This window comes from Haliaeetus leucocephalus, unplaced genomic scaffold (genome assembly GCF_000737465.1).
Source record: "Haliaeetus leucocephalus isolate CR32 unplaced genomic scaffold, Haliaeetus_leucocephalus-4.0 Scaffold849, whole genome shotgun sequence".
Classification (NCBI taxonomy): Eukaryota; Metazoa; Chordata; class Aves; order Accipitriformes; family Accipitridae; genus Haliaeetus; species Haliaeetus leucocephalus.
In genome coordinates, this window is record NW_010973285.1 from 1,322,948 (window position 1) to 1,342,022 (window position 19,075).

At 46.2% G+C, this 19,075-nt stretch overlaps 1 protein-coding gene across 1 annotated transcript in view; it reads right to left on the reverse strand.

The window, feature by feature from the left end:
* The window catches only part of DMRT1 (doublesex and mab-3 related transcription factor 1), a 61,099-nt gene that overhangs the window by 24,458 nt on the left and 17,566 nt on the right, over window positions 1–19,075 (reverse strand). Inside the window, exons 3-4 of the mRNA XM_010582867.1 lie at window positions 14,121–14,404; window positions 2,072–2,234 (exon numbers count right to left, since the gene is read on the reverse strand). Coding sequence (XP_010581169.1) covers window positions 2,072–2,234; window positions 14,121–14,404 — 447 coding nt within the window. The remainder of the gene's footprint in view (window positions 1–2,071; window positions 2,235–14,120; window positions 14,405–19,075) is intronic.

Below are 19,075 nucleotides of genomic sequence, written 5' to 3' on the forward strand. Positions count from 1 at the left end.
TGCCTCTTTCACCCACTACCTCCCTGCTATGGAAAAACACTTCTTCAGAGTCTGGAAAATGCTGTTTGATCTCAGTAAATTACATCTCACTGCTTGTCAGTTTCTGATTGATGGTGTAACTTAGGGAACAATATCTGTGTGTGGAATACTGTCTGGAGAAGCAGTCAGGGATTATTGAAAATACAGTATTTATGCAGTTTAAAAATCAGTGGCACATTACGCACAACTTTTTTCTGGAGTGATGAAAAATTACTGAAGTGCATTTGGGAACAAAGGGTATAAGGTCTTTTGTCTATTTGTAAGAACACTCAACTGGTAAGACTTCTTAGTGAGTTAATAGTGATGGATGCAAGAAAAAGTGTCAACTGCAGTTGAGCATAAAGCCAACTGCTTCTCCGACCAATGGGCAGAAAGGAAGACGTCACTGTTCAACGGTGGTCAGAGAAGAGGGAAGAAAATAAAATTGAAGAAAAGACAAGGAAAATGAACCAAGGATCACTGATTTCTCTAAGCCATTTAAAACTACTGGAGAAGGAGGAAAAGTCTAAGGTTTCATCACACCACATGTTGTTTCTTCATCTATCTGATACGTCACAGTTAGTTGGAAAATTTTCAGACAACAGCCACTCCAAAAGAGCAGCCACCTCCTCAGCATAAATCATTCTGGAGTTACTGAATTCAAGGGCTCAGTGCTGATTTACACCAGCCACAGGTAAGACTTTATACACACCTCACCTTCCAAAACTTCATTTGAGTCCTTAAGGTCCTGTCATGACACAACCACTGTATTTTTTACCACAACACAAATGCAACAGACCCGAAGACATTGGCCACAGAAGAGCCATGACTGAAAACAGTTATGGAACCTACACAATATACATCCTTCCATCAGATATAAAGAGCAGAAGATTAATTTCAATGCATGAGTGCATCAAAGAAGCAAATGAGGATGGATGCTGTTGCCAGTGGTGTGATTCTGTGCAAAAAAAACCCAACAAAAAAACCCACAAAAATTTGCAGGTGTAAAGGAAAATAAATACTTCCCACAGACCACACAAAATTAAACTGCCATATTCATGAATTACTACAGAGAGACAAAAAGTGTGAGAAGACTACGTCACAATTCATGGAGTGCAAGTCTGCTGCTGGTAATGAAATGATGGTTCAGAGGCAATCAACAGATCAGTACACCTTTGAATGCTGTAGGAGTGTGAGGATTTTGGACATACGAAGTAGGATCACCCTACTCTTAGTTTCTCTTCTTGTTTCTCTAGCAGAAGTTACTGTCCCATTCCAGGGACAGGGAAGCAGGTCAATGGTGTTGGTCTACTCCAGCAGGGCCATGTTAACACCTGTGTGTGCACTCTACCTGCTACCAGAGCAAGGGAACAAGGAAGTGAGAGAAACATTGTCAAAACCACAGGGTAAATTCATCAACCATTTCCTGGAAATTATTGCAGATTATAGTAATCCTTAGGACAGCCAAGAAACACTGGATATGAAAAGAAAAAATTATCTGCAGTAGTTCTAAATTAAGTAACACGGTGTGATGAGTTTGAAAGCAAACAAGGAAGCAAGTCTGCAAAGGACTTCATGACACAGTTGGAATGCAGGAATAGTTCCCACATGTGGTTCAGAAAGGACACCAAAGGCTCAGTGGGAGGCCTGTGGAAAAAATCACGGACAGCATTTCTGAGAAGAGAAAAAAAATAGAGGAAAGACAATTCTGTGGTTGGGGCAAAGACAACTCTTTGTTCCTGTGAGGGAGCCAGGTGGTGAGCACCAAAGACAGTCCCTCGAGTGACTCTCTGTACACCTTCAAGACATACACAGGAGCAAAAAGGTACAACTAACTGTCCTCCTGAACCATGAGACTTCTGAAGTACAAGCTTGCACTACTGTGGAGCAGCAGCCCTACATTGCCACCGCGCTACAGGCCTTCCAGAAAACAGCCACCATCTTGTAAACACCTGCTTTCTGATGCCTAGCTTCCTTCCCAGCAGCAACCTACACCTCCCGGGTGCCTGCCCCAAGGCAAGGTGGTCCCAGAAACCCCGGTAGGTGCACTTACCTCTCGCTTTTGACTCCGAGTAGCAGGGGATGTCCTCAGAGGTCAGGATTTGTGGGAGGCACGTGGGAGCACCAACCCCCTGTCCCAGGTAGGAAGCAGGCGGGTAGTAGGAGCACATGTGGTACTGGGAGCCGACGGCGTGGTAGCTCTCCATGCCCTTCACCTGTCGGAGACAGAACCGCAACAGCAGCCTGTGAAAACTGAGCCCCAGCCCCCGCGAGCACCCCGCTGCCCCACATGCACACGATTTTGAAGGAGGTTGCAGAAGGCACATGGGAAATAAAACCCTGACGTGCTGGTCTTGGGTTTTTGCTTTGGCTGGCTCATGGCGTGCCCACATCGCCCAGCTACTGGTGAGCTGGCGTGGGACGGGATGTGACCTAGCAGCAGCAGCAGCACCGGCATACCTATGGCTGGTTTATCTTACCTCAGGTGAAGCTGCATCTGGCACACAAGCACATACTCTTCACTGCAAGGAGCTTCCTGGCAAGTTCCCTGCTTATGGCACAGACAACACCAGGGGAAGCTTTCCAGACCCCTTCAACTGCACGCACCTGGCCCATGTCAGAGAGGAAGCATCCATCCAGTCCCCACACCCCCCCAGAGACCAACCCATCTCAGACTGGTGGCAACAGCTCTGCCAAGGACCTACGGGGTGGCTAAGCAAGACAGTCCTACTGACTGGCTTCCTCAGGACACACTCCACGCTGTCTGTGCAGTGGCACACGCACACAAACACATTGCTTTTCTTACAACCCAGGGAGATGGAAAAAAATTTATTGATTTACCCAGAGAAACCAACTTGTGGACAGACTACATGGGAAGCCTGTAGTGGAGCCACAGCTGGACACCAGCCAGCAGGTCCACTGTGTCAGCATGGTGTCCATCAGACAACCCCTTCTCCCTCCCTCCCGGAGCATAAAGCAAAGTTGGCAGCACTCAGAAACCAAAGTTCACCCTACTCCAATGCCCTGAAATCATCCAAACTGATCTCCTCAGAGAGGTGGTAATGCTTTTTTAAATTTTTGTTTTATGAAAGAACTACCATCTGCTATTATTTGTTCCAAAGCTCTACAACGTAACGTGGCTACAGTGCTCCAAAAAATGCAGCCAAACACTTCACAGGATTAAGATTTTCAACAGGAAAGATAACACTACCTGGTCTCCCTAAGTCTGCTGGGCAGTGAATGACTGTAAGATGGAAAGCTTCTGGGCAGAGAAAAAATATTAGAGTTTTGTACCAGCTATAAAGGTAGCAGTGCCAACAGTAACGCACATCCAGCTAGGCCATTAGACGTCATCTTTGTAAGCAGAAGTGCTTGACAGCCTTTTCAGCTGCGTCTCACCTCAGTTAGAGGAGCTCTGCCCGCTCCACTTCGGTTCCCTTAGGTCCCAGGCAGCCGCGCATGGAGCCCTGCTCCTCAGCCCTTCCCAGGCTGCAAAACTCAGACCCGGGGAGCAGCAGAGGCAGGGGGTGAACCTGCTGTCCCAGACAGCTGCCCAGTGCCAGCAGACCCCCAGGGTCTGGTCCTGGCAGAAGGAGCCACCGGTGCCTCCCAGCAAAGCAGCCAGAATGCAGTCACTTCTTGTTTTCCAGGGGTCCCCTTAGTAATTTGATATTCATTTTAGTATGCCTAGCTGGAAATCACATGGCCCAAGTCACATAAAATCCTGCTGGTTCTCTCTGAGACGAGGGCAACATCCTCCTTTCCATGTGGAGCCAGGTTTGCAGCGAGATTAAGTGCTGAGAGAGAGCAGTGGTTGTTTACAGGAAGCAAAGTGCACCTCTGCCTGCCTTCTGATAGCAGCACAGCTGCACGTATTTGCATGTGTACTGAGGGATTTGCACAACACGCTTTTAGTCTGTGAAAGAGGTTTTCTATTATAAGTTAAAGCAGTACTTAAAAGGTGATTTTTCTACCATCTGCACCCTATGCGTGCAGAAAAAGTTCAACAGGTACCGAAGTTTCATCCATGATAAATAGTAAATGCACTTAAAATATTTAATGTGTCATCCCAAGGAAGCCTGAACTCAAAAGAACCACTGACATCCCCTCTGCTATTCTGAAAAAGGGCAGTCTGCTCTTGGAAGCTAACATCTGTACTTTGCACAGACTCCCTCAATAAAACCCAGGCTGCCTCTGCCCTGAAATTATGGACTAGCAATACAAACTGCTCAAAATCTCAGTCCAAAAGCCATTTTGCATCTGCACATCTGCAAAGCTCAACAGCTCTAGAAGTACTGGGGAAATAAAGTTAGCAAACTCCTCTCTGCCTGCCATTTTGCACACACCATCTTCCTTCCCTTGGTGGGGCAGGGCTGTGGGCAGCATCCACGGTTGTCACTTCACCACCTCTCCCTTGTGCAAGTGCACATGTGCAGGTGTACAACTGAGAAAAGGTTGCCTGCAGGAGACAGCATTATTTCAGCTGTAACAAAATGGAGGGATCATTCCCTGGCAATGAAACGACCACATGCGTGCCTCCTCTCCCTGTAGAGTGGATGCGGTGACCTGTTTCCTTTCAGACCTTTTTTAGGGTTTTTCTCCATTTCTTAAAAAAACAACTCACCTAAAATCTCTGGATGCAATGAATTATTACTACTATTATTATTAGTGTGTGGTAGCTGGCTAGCAAGAGACATGTTTTATAATCTTATTACCCACACCAAGTCTATGAACCACAGTTCGACCGACAGCCAGAAGCTTGGCTTTGCAAAGAATATGCTGTGTATTAACTGCTGAAGAAAATCTAAGCTTTTGGTTTTGTTTTATTAAACTGTTTAGAATACACACCACAGTAAATCTGAACCATAAGGTTTCCTTTTTATAGTGCTTAGCAATCCTATTTTACAGTAACAATAAAAAAACAACCAGTCGTAAAAATTCTTGACCTTAGCGCTGCATTAAAAACGGGACTTAGGAGATCATTACCCCATGAGAAGGGGCATTTGCTCTGTATTAACTCCTGCAGCTCTGGAGAGTCCTTGCACATTTTTGGGTGCCCGCAAGGGAGATAAAAATAGCCCTGGGGAGGGCCTGGAATATTCAGATTATTTCTAACGTGAGGCAGTTCAGCCTTCCAAACGCTGCAGCCACATGCCAGGTTTGGGATCCTTCCCTGGGTCCTGTCCTTGGGAAACGCTGGGCTCATGTGGGGATCACAGGAGGAGACACCTAGCCCTCTGGTGTCTCCTCCTGCCTCCCTCGCCCCTTCCAGCCCTACAGCAAGGCCAAGACAGGCAAGGGTCCTAAAAGCCACTCTGGTTTCTATCACCACAGCCTAGGCGCTGTAAGAATGAGGCATGTTTTAGGTGAGGAAGTGCTGTGGAAGGGAAGGGCATGCACTTGCTCTTTGCAGAAAGCAAGTTAGGCTCCTGAGTTGAACATCTAAGTTGCTGACTTACAGTGTATCCCCTTCCACCCGCACATCGCTCGTGCCCTGCCCCAGCTGCAGGATTGATTCACCAAGCACCTCACTCCCTTCAGTGGGAGACACAGATCATCGGAGAAGCACATTTGGCCTATTCAACATTTATGGGTTCCCCTAAATTATACAACACAGCGCACACTCAGTAACTTTTTAAAGGAAGTACTGCAAGCAATAGTAGGATGCTTATAACTCATGAACAAATAAATATGGCCTGATTAAAAGACTGTGCATGCAGTGGAAATTCTTCCCCTGCTCCCTTGTAAAGCCAATATGGGGAATCAAGAGGCAGCTACAGCTTGTCCACAAACAGGCAAGCTGGAAGCAGGATTTGTCCGTCACTGAGCACAACAGCCAGTGCAGCCCTATAGCAGTGCCCAACAGTGACAGAATATGTAGCAAAAGCCAGAGAAGCATGAAGAGAATGCTCTTAGAATCACAGAATCATAAAATCATTTAGGTTGGAAAAGACCTTCAAGATCATAGAGTCCAACCATCAACCATGCCCACTAAACCATGTCCTGAAGTACCTCATCTATTCGCTTTTTGAATACCTCCAGGGATGGTGACTCCACCACTTCCCTGGGCAGTCTATTCCAATGTCTGACAACCTTTCAGTAAAGAAATTTTTCCTAATATCCAACCTACATCTCCCTTGCCGCAACTTGAGGCCATTTCCTCTTGTCCTATCTCCAGCCACCTGACAGAAGACACCAACACCCACCTCACTGCAACCTCCTTTCAGGCAGTTGTAGAGAGCGATAAGGTCTCCTCCCCTCAGCCTCCTTTTCTCCAGGCTAAACAGCTCCAGCTCCCTCAGCCGCTCCTCATAAGACTTGTGCTCCAGGCCCCTCACCAACTTGGTTGCCCTTCTCTGGACACGCTCCAGCACCTCAGTGTCTTTCCTGTAGTGAGGGACCCAAAACTGAACACAGGACTCGAGGTGCGGCCTCACCAGTGCCCAGTACAGGGGAACAATCATCTCCCTGCTCCTGCTGGCCACACTATTTCTGATACAGCCCAGGATGCTGTTGGCCTTCTTGGCCACCTGGGCACACTGCTGGCTCGTATTCAGCCGGCTGTCGACCAACACCCCCAGGTCTTTCTCTGCCGGGCAGCTTTCCAGCCACTCTTCCCCAAGCCTGTAGCGCTGCATGGGGTTGTTGTGACCCAAGTGCAGGACCCGGCACTTGGCCTTGTTGAACCTCATACAACCAGCCTCGGCCCATCAATCCAGCCTGTCCAGATCCCTCTGTAGAGCCTTCCTACCTTCAAGCAGATCAACCCTCCCTCCCAACTTGGTGTCGACTGCGAACTTGCTGAGGGTGCACTTGATTCCCCCGTCCAGATCATTGATAAAGGTATTAAACAGAACGGGACCCAACATGGAGCCCTGGGGAACACCACTTGTGACCCGCTGCCAACTGGATTTCACCCCATTCACCACAACCCTCTGGGCTCGTCCATCCAGCCAGTTTTTTACCCAGCCAAGAGTACACTTGTCCAAGCCATGAGCCACCAGCCTCTCAAGCAGTATGCCATGAGAGACAGCGTCAAAGGCCTTGCTGAAGTCCAGGTAGACAACATCCACAGCCTTCCCCTCATCCACTAGGTAGGTCACCTGGTCATAGAAGGAGATCAGGTTGGTCAAGCAGGACCGGCCTTTCATGAATCCATGCTGACTGGGCCTGATCCTCTGCTTGTCCTGGACTTCCCATGTGAGTGCTCTCAAGACAAACTGTACCACCATCTTCCCTGGTACCGAGGTCAGGCTGACAGGCCTGTAGTTCCCCAGATCCTCCCTCCGACCCTTCTTGTAAATGGGAGTCACACTGGCAAGCCTCCAGTCCTCTGGGACCTCCCCTGTTGACCAGGATCGCTGACAGATGATAGAGAGTGGCTTGGCAAGGACCTCCGCCAGTTCCCTCAGTACTCTTGGATGGATCCTATCAGGTCCCATAGATTTGTGAGTGTCCCGATGGCATAGTAGGTCACTAACTACTTCCTCCTGGATTAAGAGGGGTATGTTCTGCTCTTCATTCTTACCTTCCAGTTCAGGGGGTGGAGCACCCTGAGGACAACTGGTCTCCCTATTAAAGACTGAGGCAAAGAAGGCATTAAGTACCTCGGCCTTTTCCTCATCTCTGGTGGCTATGTTCCCTTCTGTCTCCATTAAAGGACAGATATTCTCCTTAGGATTCTTTTTACTGTTAACATATTTGTAAAAACATTTTTTTCTGTCCCTTACAATAGTGGCCAGATTTAGTTCTAGCAACTCTTCCATGGGTTCAGACCATTCCTGCAAAAAAGCTTTCTCAACAGCTGGTGGAAGAGCAACATAAAGCCCAGCTTCTCCTTCCAAGCTCCTGGCAGCATTTGTCTAACCTTTACACATCTTCTTCACCAAGGAAGAGCCGCGGAGAGGAGGTGGCCAGACCAGAGAGAGAAAAGAGGCAAGGCAGGCACAAGTAGTGGCTCACTTCTCCTTCCAGCCTCAGAGACTCCAAAATGGTCCTGCCCTTCCCAGATGATTTATTAAGACAAAACATCATCCAGGTTATTCTTTTATTTGCAGAAGCTGCCAGGCACAATCTCCTTGCGAGCAAACCAGTGTTACTCTTAGCAGCACCTTCACATTTTGCAGTTGTCCTGACTATGGGGCTTATTCCCAAGAAGGACAAGTGGGAGGAGGTCGCAGGTGCTAATCCTGGGTGACAAGGGCTGCAAAAAATTCAGAGCGACATAAGAGATCGAAGTACTACCCTTCAGCTCTGCCACTGGAGTGCCACGTGATCTTGGCCAATCACTTCCCTCGGGTTTTCCATCCCTCTGTCTCACCCATGACTCACCAACAGCTGCCTTAAAACAAAACCAGCAATTATGGAAACACCAGAGAAACTCTGTTAAAAGTTTTAACATAGCTTCCTCCTTCTGCCTTGATCTTAAAAATAAAGCCACCTTTAGGGGGCATAAAATTGCATTTTGCATTTATGTGTCGTTGTTTGCGCACAACAGAATTCATAGGTTGGTTTTTGGCATGAGGCTAGAAGGCATCCACAGGGCACCAAAGTGGAAATCCAGACATCAGGAATCTCCAGTCTGTCACCTGCAGGCTGTGTGACTGTGGGCAAGTTATTTAACACTTCCCTGCCTCGGTTTCCCCACCTGTAAACCAGGATTGCTGTGACTCTCCCACCTTGCAGTGATACTGTCCATGAGCTGACCCCTCACAACTACTGCTGCACTCGCGCTGCCCAAGGTGGCTTTGTTTCGTTCATAAACCAGCTAAGCATATTTTCCAGCACCAGGAAAAAACGAGTCTGTGATACCCTGCCTTGACTTACTTTGATTCTAGCACAGAAAATACAAGAGACATCTATATCTGTCCCTCCTTGATAGACAAACTTAATTAACCTTTGCTATTCTGTTCCAACCTATTCTTTTAGACAAAGGCAGTGACCCATAAACAATATGTTACCATCAGAATCTCAACTGTGGTGACACCTAGAGATATAGCCCTATCAGCAATATCGGAAAATAAACCGCTTAGATTAGCTCCTCCAAGAAATATGGATTGCATTCATGTCACACATGAGCTGTCAGAAACATTAGGATACTTTTAGCATAAATCTGTAGTGTGAAGGGAATGTTATGAATACAGTATATAATACACTGCTTACACATAAAATTAGGATTGTGTCGGGTGACTTGCACAATGTGTATATATTTACACACATACATGCACATATATTTTACACTTTTTACACCTATTTCTGGAGAGTTAGACTGCACATTTCTGTAAGAAGGCCAGGCTTATTGGAGGAAAAACTGTGCCAGAAACTAGAAACAGGTTGTGGAAGCTGAAAAGAGCAATCTTTTTTACTAGCAAGCAGCTATTCTTAAGAGTGCGAATGCTAGCTGCCCTATCGCTGCCACACTTTTCTGGATTTAGTAAAAGACAGTTTTATACGTTTGCTACTTTTTAAGAAATCCTTACAAAACGGTTTCCTACCTCAGCAATGCTAAATATTTCACTTCCAAATGGTAAATGTAATTCCCATATTAGAAAATCAGTTAAAATTTCTCAGTCTGACTCTCACCAATACTTATTTCAGGGTTTTGTTCTAAACTGGTTTAAGGAAAGAACAAAAAAGTTGCTGTTTTGGAAGCCAGAATACTGGTTTGCCAAGCTGCATTAAAAAAAAGGAAAGAAAGAAAGAGAAAAAAACAGCTCAGAGAGCGTGAAACAGAAATTACATTAAATTCTCAAATTCACCCAAAACCTCCCCAGCCAGCCTTAACCTTTCTCCGAAGCAGGATCCCTGGAGTTACCAGAGTAACAAAGAAAATGCAGCCACTGGTCCTGAGGTGTGGGGGCATATTCTGCATCTTGCAGATTTGTAATGGTCCAGCTGTAGGAACCAAAAAGTTTTAACACTTTTTGGGGAGGACACTGACTCACAAGGAGTCACAATTATCCTTATGCTGTGGGTCACACGCCAGCAGTTTCATCGCCTGGATAATTAAACCTGATTAGATTCAGACGTGTCCATCCAGGTTTTACTTTTGTTGTGCTGCAGTCACCCCATGATCTTCCAGTTGCTGTCCCTAAGTGGGTCGCAGTGAGACCAGTTTCAGAAGCACCAATTTCCACTGTATACCAACATGCTCTGACTTGCAGCATTAATGTGGGTGAACTCATTTAACTGTTAATTGGACTGAATGCACATAGATTCCTCTTGTAATGAACAATTATGAGAGCTTCAAGGGAGGGTGCAGATGCTCACACAGAACTGGAATGAAAGGAGATGCACAGTAACCACCACATCTGCTACATTTCTTCTCCAGCCTAAGCTTGTCTTTTCTTCTTCAGGTGTAACACCAGACATACCTGATTATCTGCCTTAGAGCTGGCAAAAGCAGCAGAATATAAATGAATGAAGGAGTCTTGGCCAAAACTATCATCTTCATTATGCTTATCACATCATGATGGATACAGCTTCTGGGATAACTATATAAAAATTAACAAAACCTACACAGAAATATCTAAAAAATTTGCACTGCTATGAATTCATTCAAGTACAGGAGCCTCTGCAAAGAACAAAGACTAATGAAATCTGACATTAATCTACATTAAAGATTCAGTGATTCAGTTTATTTGCCAAGGCTCAATGATGCATTAATCCTCATCCCATCCCACACACACTCACACATTTCCTCCCTGGCTTTTCTCCCTTGCTCCCTAAACTCTGAAACAGCAGAAAGCTGGGCTGCTCAAGGCCTTGTCTGCATCCAGAAGTTATCTTACTTTAAGTATGCAATTATCCTTGTGTGGTTACAGTTATCCCAGAACAAGCAAGCCTCCAACAACAAAGCCTGGAAAAGGCAGGAATCTTGTCTACACTGCTTAAACTAGGATACCTTCCAGTGAGAACATGGGTGGCTTATACCAGCAAAGAAACCCTCCTGTCGGCTCACAGCTTAGCAAGCTGTCCTGATTTTGTCACAGCAGGCATTGCACAGCTATCATTTTGGTAAAGAAGCAAAAATGAAAAACCTTGATCAAAACAGTTATAGCACTACCAGTCACATGAACAGATTCATGCATACTGGAAGACTGGTTAAGGAAGCCGATGCATGTAAAAAATAGACTCAGTCAGTACAGGCAGTCCAGCAAAAATCCCTGTGTAGATACAGCTACGTGTTTCCTCTGGAGAGAATCAGCCCGCATAGGTTTGCCAGCAAAACCCCCTGAAGGTGCAATCAAGGTCTGATTCCTCTTCATGGATCATACTTTGAAACTCTCCTGCAACGCCATACCATGCTTGACAGAGAAACTCATTCATCCTTCTCCATTTAACACTACATTTGTGATCTTCCCTTGCTGGTAGCCTTCTATGCACAGAATCAATGTTTAACCACATGCAGCAGCTGAGAGCTCGTTCCCCTTACAACAAACTATCTTCAGTGCCACACAGTGTTTTACAACCTTGGCATCACTGCACCCACTGCCATCAAGCATTATCTAGCCTAGCTCTCACTAAAAGTTTTTATGATTATTTGTGCAATGTTATGCTGTCATAATAGTATGCAAAGCCCATGATTCGTAACTCTTCCAGCAATAACAATCTTTCTTGCAGATCAGTCTCTGAGAAACAGCTTGTATGTTAAGTGACACTGACCTTGAACTACACTCTGCCCTACTGAACAGGAGAGGAGAGTCCTGGTTTTAGGCCATTTAGAAGCTGGGGAGACGTCACTTCTGCAGGCAGAAAGCACTACCTCTAGTCTCTCTGGACAGACCTCTCACCAGAACAGCACTGAGAGATCCCAAAAGGTTTTGCCAGGAGAAATTAAAATCTTAGGTCAGGTAAATCACTAAATTCACATGGACATGAATGGAACCACGCAATACATCCCACAAGGTGGGAAAGAACACCTAGCACTTGGTGCCTGCTGGTGGAAGGAAAACGGTCCTTTCTGACAGCAACCTCCTCTTTTTTTCTTAATCACATCTTTGGTATCCCACCAATCTGAGTGGCACTTAAGCAGAAGTTAGTTACAGATTCTGCAGGGCCCCAAGAGAAAAATGCATGGAAAACACACTATTGCTTTATATTTCTTTAAGGGGTGTCAAAGGTCCCACAAGAAACAGGCAATCTCACAGTGAGACAACAGACCCTCTAGGCCAAGACTTCTTACACATACAGTCTAGTTTCAAATGACAGTACATGACAACAAAACCAAGAGGACACCATCTTCATTCCAAGGTTTAACATATTTTAACATACTCTCATGTATCTCTTCCTCAAACACTATGCGCTAGGATAGTCAATACATGTAATTTACCTTCCTTTTTCCCAAGCAAGTAAAACCACAGAAGTTTCTACTGGCTGGAGGGATGGTGAAGTGTGGGACTAGCAGCCTGCAAGAACATTATTTTCACAAAACAAATGTTGCTGCCACTCATTTGAGTTGACAGTGTCTCCAAGCATCAGTTCTGCAGTATGCTCTTACAAGCTAGGTACTGCAAAAGCTTCAGAAGAAACTTTCTATCTGAAATACTCTGCTATGACATGCCAGGTTAAGTCAACCAAAATGAAAAAGCTAAAAAAGCACTGGCACCTCACCTCATTACCACACAAAAAATCCTACCCCCAGCTTGCCTCAACTAATTCTCCTCCTGCTCTGGTGATCAAATTCAGCATCTAGAGAGGAGGCTATCAACTAACCTAACTGAAAAGGTGTACCTCCATGTATTTGAAAGTGACTGCAGTGAAGCCTATCAACACACTGAGGGAAGAATGCTCTCGTGGTGTGGGTTCACATTGCAGGAGGAAGGGAGACAGCTCTTTTCCCCATACAGCTGTACTCATGGCGAAAAAGGGACGTGGAATAGTACTAAATGCAGACTGCCAGCTGTTGCTCCAAGAGGCCCCTAAATTTTCAGAAGGACCTTTCTGAGAAAAAAGTGTCTAATGATAGGGAAGCCTCACTGAAGGTGATTTGGACAGCTACAGTAATTCTAATCACCCTGGTCTTAGTTCCAGCTCCCCAGTATCAGAAGTTAAAATGCCCTTTCAGAGTTGGTCCCCGTGCCAGAATTGCTAGAACAATTCTCTGTCAACAAAGGGAATGACCCATCTGTTCCTTTCAGAAAGGAGGTTTTGGCGGACATTTAATCTTTCATTGTTGAGTGGTTTCACAACAGAGCCTTTGCAGAAGGCAGCCTGCCCTCTCTTGATGCTCTAGAGAAGAGGTGTGCCCTCTCCTGCCCTTGGACAAGGGACACAGGCATATGCAGACTCAGAAGGTGTAGCCTCCCGAGTTCAGTCTCAGACGGAAAAGCACCGCTGTAGCCCAAGACCAAACAGCCTCAGGGTCACTGAAGTGGCTCCAGTTACTTTTTCAAGAATCCCCTGCCTTGGTAGATTTTCCCTTTTTCCAGTCTCGGACTGGTACTAAGTTGGAGGCTACAATTATTAAGTCCTAGAGTGAGAGGGCTTGGTTGGCTTTATACCCTAACTAACGAAGTACGCAGAGCTCTGGTGCGAACCTCTCAGGCACAGCCTGTAACCTGAGCTACCCAAGTCAAAATTGCAAGCCCTGGAGCTGACACTGCCAGAACACACCATTAGCAACACGCCATGTCACATTCAACTGAGTGCCACCAACTCACTGCACAACAGCATGGTCTCCTGTCTCACTTCAGTGCCTTGAATGTGAAAGATGTAAGAGAAAAGAACAGGGTCCTGAAGAGCAAAGCCTCTCAGAAATGACACGTGAAGCTCCCAGGACGCTATGCTGGGTAATTCAGTTGGAGTCTTTTTTCTGGAAAACAGCCCATAACCTAATATGATGTAACTCAAAAGATAAAAACAAGTGGGTGCCCTTTATCTGTGCTTGCAGCAACCTACCTACACCTGTATCATTGCTTTCATTGTGCTGCACCACAACCACCCATTTCAGCTAACTTTCCTAACATGGGTCCAAACCTCACCCTGGAATCTGGTTCTGGTTTTGCACTGCCATGAAACCAGCAAACAGGAGGTCAGAATGAGGCCCAAAACAGCTTATCGTCCACCTCACTGTTCCATGAAGCACCTCTGTAACATCATACCTGCCACTGTTTTCCCGACTGGCTTGGCACGTATGTTGCTGGGAGGCTTCGAAGGCTGTTCTTCATGGCTGACCCTACAATCATACCCCCAGCCTCACTTGAGGAAGGCTCACTGGCCACTGCCATTTGGTACTGGGAGTAGTTGTACAGGTTGTTATAGTAAGGATACAGAGACGGCTGGTAAAAACTGCTGCAGCAGGTGGAGTCCACAACCAAATCAGACGTGCTCTCCAAGTGCCCTCTGCTGGGGATGGAAGAGATGTCCTGAATGAGCACCCGTCCCTCTGGAAAAGAAAAAAACCAAGCATTATGAAAGTGAAGACCACTACCTTTCACCTTCTGATGAGCTACTACTTCTTGTGAAGGCTGGACAGAGCATAGTAAATAGGAAGAGGTGGGAGCTGAAAGGTGAACACGGCTGGATGTTTGGTGGAAACTCAAGTGGACTAATGTCTACTCAAAGCCCGAGACCACCACCTACATGCACTGCAGACCTCAAAACAGGTGACCAAACCAACTGCAGGTTAAGGCAATGCTCCGAGTCCTCAAGCAGCATCAGCTGATCTGATGATGATTTACACTGGCTAAAGATGCAGCCCCGTACTATTTTTAAATCCTAACAGTGTGCCAAGTCTCTTCTAACTCCCTGGAAGTAGAAAGGCTGTAGCTACAGGATGACTCTTCTCCAGCCAGTGTCCTGCAGGTGAGAGGACACTTTCTGAACAAGCCTCTAGACAGGGCAAACAGCCACGAGGCCAAGAGAAGGTGCAGCAGGCAAAGCACCGCATGATCAGCCAAGGTGTCTCAGAAACCCACACGCTGCCTCTGAGTAGCAAGGCCCTCAATCCTTGCCCAGCCTCCATACCCAAATACAGCTCCTGTTTACCTACAAAATCACGGAGTAGAACAAAATCCCCCACCACTGGCAAAAGAGGAGAAGGAGGGGATTGCTTGTGACTTGCTGCCTGCACTCCAGAGTGCCTCCAGTCCGGAGGCCAGCCAGCTGCCCTCGCCAAGATCTGCCTGCCACGTTGTTCCCTAAGATGGGGGTGCTTCTCAGAGGGTATTTTAAGTCCTGTTTTCCTCACTGCAGTGCCAATCGGTGCCTTGCTATATTTGCAAGGATGAAAAAGGAAGGTGCTTGTCGGTACTCTTTCACAGCCAAGCTCTCTCTGACACGCTGCATCAGCTACCTGGCCAAGTCAGACACCGGAAAAAGCTGCCACAACTTTAGAAGGTCTAACCACACAGTGAATATACATTCATGTATTAAACAAGGGAGCAACTGTAAATCCCACCATCCCTGCAGCTCTGGTTCTAGCTCATACCCCTGTAACCCTGCCCTGCACCATCCTTACACTGTTTACAGCATAATGATCCCTTCTGCAAGCAGCTCCTGCTCTTCCCTTGATGTTGTCTAACTCTACCATGGAGGAGAAAAGGAGGTGGCTTAAAGCATACTGATGAGCTCTCAAGGGCTATCCGTACAGAGATGAAGCAGCATGGACAACAGGCATTGTTGTCGTTTAACCCCAGTTAGCAGCTAAGCACCACACAGATGCTTGGTCAGTCCTTCCCACTCCCAGGGGGATGGGGAGGAGAATCTAAAAAAACAAGTAAAACTCACGGGTTGAGCTAAGAACAATTTAATAAATAAAGTAAAATAAAATATAATAGTAACAATAATAATATACAATATAATAACAATAATAATAAAAAGGAATATAACAAAAAACAGAAAAAAAAAAAAAAACAAGAAAAGACAAGTGATGCACAATGCAACTGCTCACCACCCGCTGACTGATGTCCAAGCAGCAATCAGCCCCTCCTGGCCAACTCCCCCCAGTTTACATACTGAGCATGACATTCTATGGTATGGAACATCCCTTTGGCTAGCTTGGGTCAGCTGTCCCGGCCATGCTCCCTCCCTGCTTCCTGCGCACCTGCTTGCTGGCAGAGCATGGAAAACTGAAAAATCCTTAATTCAGTATAAGTGCTACTTAGCAACAACTAAAACATCAGTGTGTTACCAACATTGTTCTCACACTAAATCCAAACCACACTGTACCAGCTACTAAAAAGAAAATTTACTCTACCCCAACTGAAACCAGGACAGGCACGTATGACATAACGGCCATAAGAGAGATGCCAGGCAGGGATTGCCTAGTTTGTTTTGTGTCTTTCTGTTGGTATATCTGTACCTTGGTTACTTACCTGCAAAATGAATATGGTAGCATTTACCAGCCTCTCAGAGTCATGGTAACAACTTCCACTGTACTGTTTATTAGCTGAACACTAGATCCAATGATCGGTTTTACCAGTTATTGCCATTTACAATGCAATCCTGTTTCACCTTCTCAGCTGTAATGAAAGCTCTCTGCAACCATGAATAGTCTCCTTCCAGGTCACTAAATTATACAGTGCCCCCGTTCAGCTCTTGCTGACATTTTGTTGACATCAGTGAACTATACCCATTTATTAGCAAACAGAGCATTTTACGCCTCCTGCCTCTGATTTTTCTGACCCTCAGCCCTATGCAAGTAAGAATCAAGCCAGCCGGCCTTTTTCATTAGGAGTACCTCTCAAATTTGCACAGAGAGCAGAGGAGTCTGCAATGCCACAAAAGACCCCTTGACAGGTTTTGCACTTTCATATTTTTATGAAATTTTATTATTGCTATGTTTCTGCTTCTGGACAGGCCTCTCTCCATATCCTTTTGCCCATGTCTTTGATAAAATCAGAACTTAGACCACTGGCATTGAAAAGCCAACAATTCTGATAAATCACAGCACAAGCCTGACTCCCTTCCTCAAACCTAGCTCCCGAATAAAGCTGCAGTCCAATTGTTCTGCTTTTCATGCTGTAAAATAGAAGGCAAAAGCAAAATCCTCCAACACGTTCCCTACTGGGATACAGTTTTCACACAAGATAGAGATACACAAGACAGCCAGCCACAGAACTTCTAGCAGAGCTATGCTATGCTGCACAGATGTGCAATTTCTTCCAAAACCTCTGCAGTGTCTTGCCACTTGCAGTGCATTGTAAGAAGGGATAACACTTTCTACTAAGAATACTCGCACCAGGAAGATGGGGCCTCTTTTCACCTACACATGGAAGGTGAGCCACCCTGAGGTGTCAGCAGCTAAAAGTAAGAGGGGGAGAAAGTAGCAGGCTTTGATGCAACTTTTGGAAAGGTCTCATGCACTGCACTTCCTAACATGGGATAAGATGGGCTGACTAGAACAGAGACCTGCCCATAGCTCTCCACAAAATCATCCAAGCATCCTTGATGCCTCTGTGATGTTCCAGTGACTGGTAGTGCTACAGCTCCTTCCTGAAGAAAAAGCAGTGGTGGCAGTCTTCTGCTGCATTAAGTAGGAGAAAAAAATAGGCGTTTTGCCCCCTCTGTTCTCTTTCTACCTCCTGTCTGTGGTTGGGGCTACCACCATTTGCCACCGGAGGTGCAAAAGGGTTTACTTGCTGCCACTCGTTTTTCCTTTATCTAGCTGTACAACAGCTGCCAGCAGTTCAGTGCTCAGGGCTGTTATGAATCCACCAGAACAGTCCTCTGCTTTCCTTCTGCTGTCCTTCTGGTCTCCAACAGTCTACAGTACTATCAGCTGGCCTCTCAAGACTCATCAGACCAGAGAGGCAGTCACCTGCTCATTCAGCCACCCATGCACCCATACACATAAATCCCCACACTTCAGCAGCCTAGGGCATTTTTCTCTTATAAACGCAGAATTACAGAACCCGTGGTCCTTGTAACAGCCCTGGCACACAACCATTCTGAGCTGCAGCCACACCACAGGGATGTTCTCCAGCAAATTAGCAGAAAAAATGGGAGCCACAGGAAAGTTCAAGTGAAGGGACAGACACACCCAACTCCATACAGAACTAGGACTCCTGCGACAGTGCTGAAAAGGCATCCAGAAGTGTTAATTTTCCCTAAACCCCGAGCCACACCATGCTTCTGAAGGATTGGCAACATCTGACAAAGAGCATGAGAAAGCTGCCACACGCTTCAACTCACACTTTATTTACCTTGAATTTAGGAGATGAGTTTTTCTTTGATGTCATGCTTTGGGGTAAGTCTGTACTTTTTTTCTGTAACATGTGGAGGAAATTCGGTGCTTCACCTGGGAGAAGGGAGACATCTCATACAGGACAGTTTCGTGCCACCCAGACTGCAGGCAGATGTCAGATCAGACCAGGTCAAAGCATCCCAGGGGTTTCTCTAAACTCCTCGCAGTCTTGAACCAGCCAGCCCCTGGCTGCCTGGGATGCCTCTGGAGAGCTGAGCTCTTGCTGGTTTTCAGCGACTCTGGCATGCAATGGGTCAAGGGGAGGTCTGCAGTCCAGCTCTACGCTCTTATCCCACCCCCGCCTGGGTGAATCATGTCATCTCCTACTACTAAAGCATAGATCATGTAGATACAACACGTATAGAACATACACAACTGTAAACACGTTAAGGGGAAAGAGTTTTGCTATTGATGGAGAAAGCCCTGGAAGTCTTGACTTTTTTCTGAGCAATGAAAACTCAGGCAGAAAAGCAAGTTGGACCAGCCAGTACCTACATGGCGTACCTTCAAAGAAGTGCTAAATGCCAAGGGAGCAGAATCAAAGGCCAAAGAACCCTGCTAAACTATCCTAGGGATAAAACAAGGCACTCAGAGATCTGTCCAGAGAAGATTTCATGTTTATCGTACACCCAGGGCAGTTTTTGCCCCATCCATGCCACTTCTCTCCAGCTGCAGTTTGCTAGACTAAGTGGGCAAGCACACTGCTTCTGGGCTGCATCATCCTCAGGCACAGCCACTATTTGCAGAATAGGGCAGATCTATTGGAAGCAACGGCTGTAACTAAGCTTTAACTAACTGGGGCTCCTCTGGTCAGTCTTCGGCCTGTACCTGTAATTCCTGACTCCTACCTACAGGCTGAACCTTCCTACA